Genomic DNA, 10,195 nt, shown 5'->3' with positions numbered 1-10,195 from the left:
TTAATGACCATGTCCCGGATATCCTTGGCATCATCTTACGAGATGGCCACGACCAGAGCACGAGGTGTAGGCGTACACCTGTCAGTGTATAACTCATTATTGTGGTGTGTCTATTGATCTTTAACCCGGACAAGATCCGGGCTACTGAACGCACAAGTAACATGTAATTCGTTCACAAGATTATTATAAATAATTATCCCAAGTTATAAAAATGTTTTGTGCCTTGAGCATTCAAATCAATTTTCAACCTTTTCAAAATGAGTCAGTTAAATTGTATTTACCAGTGTAAACTGACGTATTTTTCCCAAAAGGTTAAGTGCAGGTACTACACGTAATAGGCTGGCTGTCTTCTAGAGCGTTCACAATAAGTCTCACAAGCTTGGTTGACAATAAATCTGTTGAACAATATCTTATTTTATTTTGATCCGCCTGTGGATCCGTTTCAACTATTAGTGATATTTAATATTACACTCTATTAAAGTTGAAATGAATCTATCTTTGCTTCCGCTATGCATTTATGTATTGTGTTGTTTGTCTATGATGATGCCAACTACGTCACTATACTCCCCACCGGGCCCACCGGTGACACGTGGAAATTAGGGGTGTGACATTGGTTGTAGTGCTTACGATTTGTTAGAAGATGGTGACAGGGATAAGTTAGACTTAAAGTCCAAGAAATGCACATTCATTGGTTATGGGTCAGAAAAAATGGGTTACAGGCTTTGGGATAATGAAGGCAGAAAAGTAATCAGAAGCAAAAATGTCATCTTCAGTGAAAACGAGTTGTACAAAGACAGAAACACCAAAGGGCCAGAAGTTCAAAAAGAATATGTTGAATTCGAAAGTGGTGAGACAAGAAAAGAAGCTTCAGTCGACATTCCAGAAAATGGGGATGAGTCAAGCGACAGTGGGAGCTTAGGGGATGATTCTAGTAATAATTCGGAGGAAGAAGAAGCTACTCCTTCAGCTCCAAACTCCCCAGAAACACCTCAAGTTCAACCAAGAAAGTCGTCTAGAGCCACTAGACCGCCAAACAGGTACTCACCATCAGTCAACTACATACTTTTGACAGAAAATGGTGAACCCCAGTGTTACTCTGAAGCTATGGGGTTGAAAGATTCATTGCAGTGGGAGCTTGCAATGAAAGATGAAATGAAGTCGCTTGAGAAGAACAAGACCTGGCACTTGACAAAGCTTCCATCTGGGAAGAAGGCTCTTCAGAACAAATGGGTTTTCAGGGTCAAGGATGAACATGATGGTACCAAACGGTACAAAGCAAGATTAGTAGTCAAGGGATTTCAACAGAAAGAGGGAATTGATTTCAATTAAATATTCTCTCCAGTGGTGAAGATGACTACCATCAGACTTGTTCTCAGTATTGTAGCAGCAGAAGGCTTGCATCTAAAGCAACTATATGTCAAGACAGCTTTTCTACATGGTGACCTAGAAGAAGACATCTACATGACGCAACCAGAAGGTTTTTGGGTTAAAGGCAAAGAAAACTTGGTGTGTAAATTGAAGAAGAGCTTGTATGGTCTGAAACAAGCGCCCAGACAATGGTATTTGAAGTTTGATAACTTCATGGGAAGAGTTGGTTACAAGAGATGTGACAATGACCATTGTTGTTACATTAAGAAGTTCAAGGGTTCTTATATCATTCTACTACTCTATGTGGATGATATGTTAATTGCCGGTTCAGACATGACAGAGATTAAGAAGTTAAAGAGGCAAATGTCAGAAAAATTTGAGATGAAAGACTTGGGAGCTGCAAACCAAATACTCGGGATGAGTATTTTAAGAAACAAAGAAGATGGTTCTTTGACACTATCTCAAGAGAAGTACATTGAGAAAGTGTTAGAGAAATTCAGCCTTAAAGATGCCAAGATAAGAAGCACACCTTTGGGAAGTCACTTTAAGCTTTCTAAAGTTCAGTCACCCAAATCAGATGAAGACAAAGAAGAAATGGCTAAAGTTCCGTATGCATCTGCAGTTGGTAGCCTCATGTATGCAATGGTATGCACGAGACCAGACATTGCTCATGCAGTGGGAGTTGTTAGTCGGTTTATGTCCAATCCGGGGAGAGAACATTGGGAAGCAGTTAAATGGCTACTAAGATATTTAAAGGGAACTTCCAAAGTGGCATTGCAGTTTAAGGGGAAAGAGGTTATTCTGAAGGGTTTTGCGGATGCTGACCTTGGTGGGTGTAAAGAGTCATTCAAAAGCACCACAGGGTATGTCTTTACAGTGGGAGGCACTACTATAAGTTGGATGTCCAAACTTCAGAAAAGTGTTGCCCTATCAACCACAGAAGCGGAGTACATGGCAGTTGCTGAAGCAAGCAAAGAGCTTATTTGGTTGAAGAATTTTCTCAAAGAGCTTGGCAAGGAACAAGTTGATTGTGCATTGTTCTGTGACAATCAAAGTGCAATACACCTTGCAAAGAACCCTATCTTCCATTCGAAGACAAAACATATACAGTTGAGATATCACTTTATCAGAGATCAAGTCAGTGATGGCACTCTGAAGTTAAAGAAGATCAAAGGAACTGAGAATCCAGCTGATATGTTGACTAAGGTTGTCACCTTAGAGAAGTTGAAGCTTTGCATAGCTTCAACTGGCCTTCAGGTTAACTGATGAGAAGGCCGCCCACAACTAGTAAAGATGAAGAGGTTACAGAGGTACGTATGAAGATGAAGTTTTAAGGAGAGCAGTTTGAAGTCGTCAAAGCCTCCAAGTGGGAGATTGTTGGGTTGTGGAGGATTTGACTAGCAGGGGTGTTGTTACACTCCTTCTGCACCTAGCAAGCTAGCAGGGGTGTTCTGTGCTACACTCCTTTTGCAGCTAGCAGGAGTTTCTCTGTTTATGTAATAAAGTCAACAACCCTAATTGTAACCCATATAAATACTTCTTTTCATGTACTGTAAACTTCTTGAGCACCTAATACAAAGAATACTAGTTGTGGAGAGTGGATGTAGATCAAGCTTGATCGAACCACTATAAATCTTGTGTTCTTGTGATTTTAGAGTGTGTGTGAGTGTGTAAGCTTGTTGATAATTGTTCTAGTGTTTGTGTGAATCATGTTCTTGACCTAACAACCCGAGCAATTACAAACATACCATCTGGGATAACAATGCTTCAAAGAATTGGAATCGGCCTTTTTATATCTATTGTTTCAATGGTGGTTGCAGCCATCGTTGAAACAAAAAGACTCAACATTGCTCGAAAGTACGGATTATTAGATGATCCAAATGCAATGATTCCAATGAAGATATGGTGGTTATTACCTCAATGTGTATTGGCTGGAGCTGGTGATGTGTTTACAATTATTGGTATGCAAGAATTCTTTTACGACCAAATGCCGAGGGATCTGAAAAGTATAGGCTTAGCACTTTACCTAATTACCTTAGTGTATTTGGAATTGGTAGCTTTCTGAGCAGTTTTATAATCTCAATCGTTGGAAAAACGACAGGCGGAAACGATCAAGATGGTTGGATACCTGATAATTTGAACCAAGGGCATGTTGATTATTTTTACTACCTTCTTGCTGGACTTAGTGTAGTGGCATTTGTGATTTTTATATATGCTGCAAAATCTTATGTATATAAAGGAGAAAGTGGTATGTGATGTTGCTGAGTTATGGTGGAATTAGTGAAGATTTGTTGTGGATTGATGTTCATAGATGCAGCATGATGTAATTGTTGCAAAGGCTGCTTACATTAAGGATGTAAGTGGCTTTACTACCCTTTTACTAATAAATGTGGATTTTATTCCACTCTCTTTGGGATTTCAAATATAATGAAGCCTCTATGGCTACCTAATTTATCTTGGTTTACTGACATGTTACCAACTTATTAAGTAAAGCATTTTCTTACTATTTATACACTACAATTATCAAAGGGCTTGTGGCCTAGCAGGATGACATGCCATTATTACAAAAACCAAATCAAAAGTATAATTCAATAATACTTGAAAAGGATCGACGTTCATGATCCCAAAAGAAACGATGTTCCTGACTACTAGCTACGACGACCATGAAAACTTAACACAAAAAAAAAGAAAGCAAGAATGAACCAAACGTCTAGCAAGCGGAGAACCAGAATAACAACAATAACCAATATGCCAGAGCAACAATCTAACATCGTATACGATAACATGTGTAGCAATAACATATTATAACTAGAGATACCTAGTAAATCTGTAATTGGCCCATGTAACAATGTGAAAACGTGATATGCAAAGTCACATTGACCATCCACTATATGTAAATGTAAATCTCCACTTTCTAAGAAAACTACCTTCTTTCATCCATGTCATTGTCGATGGCCTAGAACAAGACATTGATTTAGGTCTTGCAGCTTGCCACCTTGAAGTAGGAGTTTGGGATCTTGTAATGAGCATACTCTAGACAAGACTTTTTCTCCTTTAAAGTGGCCGAGTGAGGATGATCAATCATGTTTGGCCAAGTCTGAAAGTTGCAAGAAAAAAAGGGCCTGTGAAGAAACAATGTAATAACTCATTGCTCTCAGAGCATAATGGCAAAAAAAAATTAAAATAATAATAATAATAATAATAATAATAATAATAATAATAATAATAATAATAATAATAATAATAATAATAATAATAATACATAGAATAAAATAAAGATTTGATATAGTCACACCACCATAGTTGGTTTCATGTCATTGATATCACAAAATCACCATGATGTGTCTCTGGAACCCAAGTTCAGAACATGATGATGTAGTAACAACCAATACATATACATCTAATCATAATAAATTGGATGTTATAGTTAGATCATGTGACAAATATACGAATAATTTATAGTATAGATGTTCTTTCATTTCTTCTATCACTTTTCTCAGCATCTCATTCTCTCCATCACATGTATTCTCAGTTTCCATTAAGACTACCCGTAGTGGGGCGGTACTTTTTAAAAAAATTGAAAAAAAAACGCCCTCCCCCCCAATTACACTAGGCGTTTTGGGGCATTATTTTTGAAAAAAAAATTGCTGCAGCGTTATATATAAAACGCCTACAATGGGTTGTGGAATGGTTGACTGGGTTTGACCCACCAATGAGAAACTAGTATGTTTCTTTTTTGTTTAATAATTGGAAGGGGCATTATTTGGGCATTATTCCCACTACGCCACTTTTGCAATAACGCCCCATGCTGACTGAAATGCCACGTGTCGAATAATGCCCCATAGTGAGAGCATTGTTTGGCTAAACCACTACACATGTTCTAAGTAAGTAATTCTCTTCATCAATCATAATAAATTGAATGTTCTAGTTAGATCATGTGACAAAATACACTGGAAGTTTTAATTTAATTATTTCTTTTATCTGGATCCAGTTTGATGAAACAATGGTTAACCGGGCAGGGTTAACTCACTGGTCTCGTCAAAAAGGGTTAATCCCTTCCTCTCGAGGATCGCTGGCTGGATCACCGGTGGGTTGATCTCCTGCACAAGGAAACAAACCGTGACTCGTAACAAGGAGGATGGGGTGGGGGGTGCTCCTTGTTACCACTCTCCGGCGTGAGAATCAGTAGTCTGCTTGGGAAGCAAAGTAAGATTGTCTAGTAGTGAGAGAGTTGTGAAGAGATACCTCAAACCTGGTTTGGGGTTGGTATTTATAGCCGAGGAGTGAAGGAGGAGGTGGATGGATAGACTGACGGTATGCTGCACCTTTGCAGGTGTGTCAGACATGTCGGCCGTTGAGACGACGCCACGTCAGTCTGTCGCTTCCGTAGATCTGACAGGTGACTGCCATTGGTTCCACTTGCACTGTGGTGTCAGTCCCACTTGTTGAGCGTATAGGATGCGGTGCTAGCCGCATCGCTGTCTGCGGTAACATCTGATGTTATCGCGTCTCTTGCTAGTGATCAAGAAATACGCGAGATGCGGTGCTTGCCGCATCGTCGCCTGTGGTGACTGTAGCTGTTATCCAGCTTCCTTGTATTGATAGAAGTGTTCACTGGACGCGGTGCGAGGCCGCATCGCTGTGAATACTTCCGTTTTCATACACCAGATGTGTTGCTATGTCGCATCACTCTACCGTTCTCATGTTCCATGTAAGTCCTCCTTCGTTACTAGATAGATTGGATTCACCCATTGTGTCGATGCGTTCTCGCATGGGCACAAGTAGGTTGTAACTGGTGGGGGTTTTGATAAGGGTAATGGTCACTCGCGGTCGATGCTGACGCGAGATCTGGGACCATACCCCTTCAAGTCCCCCCAGTCTAGTGTTGCTGCCACATACAAGTTGTATGTGGGAGGAGTACTGGACTATGGTGTTTAGAAGGTAGTTTGGAGTCTGGAGAAGATCCTAGACCATGTGGATGGTCTTTTCTGTTTGTAGATCAAGCTGGAGGTTTGGAAGGGTCATTTGACGCCTCTTCCGTACCGGTGAAAATGTTTCGTCTGATGCGAAATTCTCAGCCTTTGGCTGGTTGCCACCTGTTGGTGTGCCGAACCAACTGTAGGAATTAGTTGGAGGAAGTGTACAAACTTCGAACCAATCTTTGAGATGTGGTTGAAGGTGTGCACAAACTTCGACCCAACCTTTGAAGTGGTGAATGAAGAAGAGAGCATGTTGTTCCCATGATTGGATATCTAATGATGATTTCGTTCGTGGGGTGTTCATGTTCTTCCCATTAGCTCTCAAGTAACCGCACGTCTTTTGCGGTTACCTCGTTGCTTGACATTGTTGGCCACGGTTGTGGGAGCAACGTTGGGTACTTGCGTCATTGTTGGCCATGTTTGGTCGAACAATGTGATTCTGGATAACGGTCAAATAAACATGATCATAGGCATGGTAATGCCCATCATTGTTTATTCTATCCAACGTACAAGTAGGGTAACAAAGTCATAAGCAGACTTGTTACCGCTTGTTCGACCGCTTGTTGTTCGACAAGGGCTCGTGTGATTATTGTGGATTTCGTCCGCATCTCTTCCTTAGGCACCTTCCTTCCCGCTCCAATACCGAGGAGTTTTCCTTGGAGTAGTTTCGTCCCTCGATGTGGAGTTAGTTGTGGCTCCACCGTAGCAACCATTTCCGGAAGCTATGGTTATGTCCGCAGTGACTCATGAGTGTCTGCGGTTTTGCATTCCCATATTCGCTCGAAACGGGTGTGTTGCTCGGATGTGGCTCTTGAAGGTTCAGGAGTCAGGGTTGCTGATGTGCGCGTGCGTACATTCCCTTCCTTCTTCAAGTTAAAGAAGGTGTTCATGTACCCTCTGCGGTTGTGAACCGGACATGAGGGATTTGAAGCTTGAAGAGAATGAAGGCAATGCGGTTTACCTATTTCTGAGATGCGGTTCAGTCCAAAGAACAACGCTGGTTCTGAGTATCTGACACACCTGAACGGGCTCGTGTGTGTCATTTCCGCATATTCCACGTGTGCTCGTAGGTAGTGCAGAAAGGTATTATACCCCCTTACAGTGTGAAGACATATATTTTTGCCTATTTTTAGGGGTATGTAAAAAAAACGATATGCGGTATGGGTTATGGTGCGGTATACCAGAGAAACCGCATGCCGCTTGTAATTGGATAAGGTAGTCGCTTTTTGTTGCATACGTGGCTGATCTCATGTGTGAGTTGGTGGAAGTTGGTGAGATCTTTCTGGCATGTGCTGAAATGAAAGGACGTTTGCACTGCCCGAGGCATTAAATGCATTGTAGCAAAGAGTGTAAACGTCTCTTATGTCAGGCGCGTGGGCGGCCACGCGCGCGTGATAACCGTCAGCGAAAACGGCGCTTGACACGTGGTGTCGCGCAATTCGTTCTTTTTGAACGTGATGATTCGTTTTCTCCCTCCGCATTAATTGCGATGGGTATATAAGGGGAAACCGTTCGTGGTTTCCCCTCACTTGTTCGAAATTTCAAAAATTTGCCGGTGAGAGAAACCTTTCCTTTGTCTTCTCCGACGATATTTGTTGAAAATTCCGGTGAGGTTGTTAGTGTTCATCTTTTATATTCTTGATGGCTAAACCGTCAAATCCACATAATGTGGAGGGTGAAAACCCTGAACAACCTGTAGTGGATACTGATGAAGATGACGAGGACAATGTGGATGTTGCCGGTGGTGGCTTACCGGTGTTGAAGTGGTCGAAAGGTGGTTTTAAAACCCTGATGACCACTGTTCAGATGGCCGACGAGTGGGATGCCACCTACCCACAAGAGGGGGATACCGGTGCCGATGCTCCGGCCGGTTATATAACTTTGTGGGCTGATTTTTTCAACGACGGCAACCTTAGGTTGCCGGTGACGGTGTTCGTTGCGGAGGTGTTGGAGTATTATCATCTCCATATCTCCCAACTTAGTCCCTTTGGAATGTTCCGAATCAGGAACTTTGAATATACATTCCTTGCCCATGGCTTGCCCATTACAGTTGAAAATTTCCGGCGATTCTACCAGTTGACGGTGAACACTGGTTTTTTCTCGTTTACTCAACGGCATGGGAGCTTGAAGTTGATGACGCCTCCTAAGGGTGTGACAGGCTGGAAGAAGAAATTCTTCTATGTTAAAGCCTGTGCGGTCTATGCCAGCATGTCTTTCAGGAATGTCACCGCAAAGACTGTATTGGTTCTCTAGGCTGCGGCCTATTGAACTCAAGAAGTTGGATAACAATCAGCTGTGGGTGTTGCGGATGATGCTCACTAGACCGGATAGGAAGGCAAGGCCCGTTTTGCGGGAAAAGAGTGGTGGTAAGTTTGTTACTCTCTGCTGTTTTTCTTATTTCCTAAGCCTTGTAGTAACCTGCATGCATGTGTTGTATCAGTGGATGCGGTTGGCTTGTGGAGAATGTTCGAGCCTGATTTCGAGGGCCGGGTTGAGCTTATTGCGGTTGAGCTGAAGAAAGGCTTCAACCTAGAAATTGTTAGCAACTTCCGCGTACCGACGCGCGCAATGCTGGAAGCCCCTGTGCCGGGAGACGCAAGAGGTATGTCGTAAGTTGCATTTGTTTGTCCAGTTTATCTTTTTGACTGGTTTTCTTGATTGTTTCAATGCAGCTGTCCTTGCGGATTTGGGGAAGTTTGAGAAGCGCATCCCCAAAAAGCATGCGGAGAAAAAACCGGTGAAGAAGACCACGCGGGGTCGTGGCAAGGGGAGGGCTGAAGGCTCAGTTGCCCCTTCTTCAGTTTCTGAAGCCGCAGGTACCTATCGATCTTGTTATCGCGGATATACCGATTACGTGGTAGTATCTGACACCCTTGAGGGTTTGGGTGTTATAGGTAGTGGTGCGGCTGCGGGTGGAACTGCTGCGGTTCCCCCCATTGTTGGTGAGAAAAGAGGACCAGAGCAGAACGCTGCTGGTGGTGGTGAACCAAAGCGTCGGAGACTGCAAACCAAAAGGGCTGCTCCGGCGCAAAAGAAACCTGCGGTTGCTGCTGGTAAGTATATCCCTTTTCATTGTTTTGCATGTACAATATGTTGGATTAACAATTGTTGCTCTTTGTGTTGCAGAATCCCAAGATGCAGGTTATTCTTTCTTTGACTTCCCTACGTCTCCCCTGCATACCGCTGCTGCGGGTGCGGGTGTACCGAAGGAGCCTGTTGTGCCCAAGGAGCCTGCGGCCCCTTTTGTTGGGCCGGTTCGCGATCCCGCCGTGGAGAAGACAGTGGAAAAGACTGCTGACCAGATATTCGACACTGTGGATTCCTCTGACAATCTGATCTCTCCTAATGAGGGTGATGGATTGGACTTGAGGTTTTCAGATGGTGGTAAGCAGAAATCTGATGCTGAGGTGCGGCAGCATGATGCTGAGCCGTAGAAGTCTTCTGCTGGTGAGAAGGGTACCGGTTCGTCTGCCGGTGGTGTGGGGTATGATGGGCCTCCAATTCAGCCTGGGGAGTCTGAATTGGAGTATTATTACCGCACCTATACCCAGGGTCGAAGTACTGTTTATCACCGACCCCCCTGGACTGTTATGCAGGGGGATGATATTTCCAACGACCCTTCTGCGTGTAAGGAGATTCTGGGTGGTTTGGGCACCCCCTTTGAAGTGGAACGTGCCCGTGCCGCCCCCCGTGAGTTGCGCATCAATCAACTCTCCACCTTGCTAGTAGGAAGTTCCATAGTGGCTAACGCTATTTTGGAAGACTACAAGGTGTTAGGCCGCAGAGAGGATGAAGCTGCTCGCTTGCGGGCCGAAGCGGAAGAGTTGGTCAAGGCTGCTCGTGCGGGT

At 43.3% G+C, this 10,195-nt stretch overlaps 1 protein-coding gene across 1 annotated transcript; it reads left to right on the top strand.

Annotated features, from left to right (window-relative positions):
* Window positions 1–3,130: 3,130 nt before the first annotated feature.
* LOC110936960 (protein NRT1/ PTR FAMILY 5.10-like) lies at window positions 3,131–3,796 on the top strand. The gene is made up of 3 exons (XM_035987959.1): window positions 3,131–3,329; window positions 3,470–3,597; window positions 3,680–3,796. Exons 1-3 carry the CDS (start codon window positions 3,131–3,133, stop codon window positions 3,794–3,796), a joined length of 444 nt encoding a protein of 147 aa, XP_035843852.1.
* The last annotated feature ends 6,399 nt before the right edge of the window (window positions 3,797–10,195 follow it).

Source organism: Helianthus annuus, chromosome 1 (genome assembly GCF_002127325.2).
Source record: "Helianthus annuus cultivar XRQ/B chromosome 1, HanXRQr2.0-SUNRISE, whole genome shotgun sequence".
NCBI classification, from domain to species: Eukaryota; Viridiplantae; Streptophyta; class Magnoliopsida; order Asterales; family Asteraceae; genus Helianthus; species Helianthus annuus.
Note: the sequence above shows the minus strand (reverse complement) of the source record. Positions and strands in the feature narration are given on the sequence as shown.

Coding starts and splice junctions, on each gene's coding strand:
- LOC110936960 (XM_035987959.1), top strand. CDS start 3,131: ATGCTTCAAAGAATTGGAATCGGCCTTTTTATATCTATTGTTTCAATG. Junction 3,330..3,469: donor TGATGTGTTTACAATTATTG/GTATGCAAGAAT, acceptor GAAAAACGACAG/GCGGAAACGATCAAGATGGT. Junction 3,598..3,679: donor TATATGCTGCAAAATCTTAT/GTATATAAAGGA, acceptor TGATGTTCATAG/ATGCAGCATGATGTAATTGT.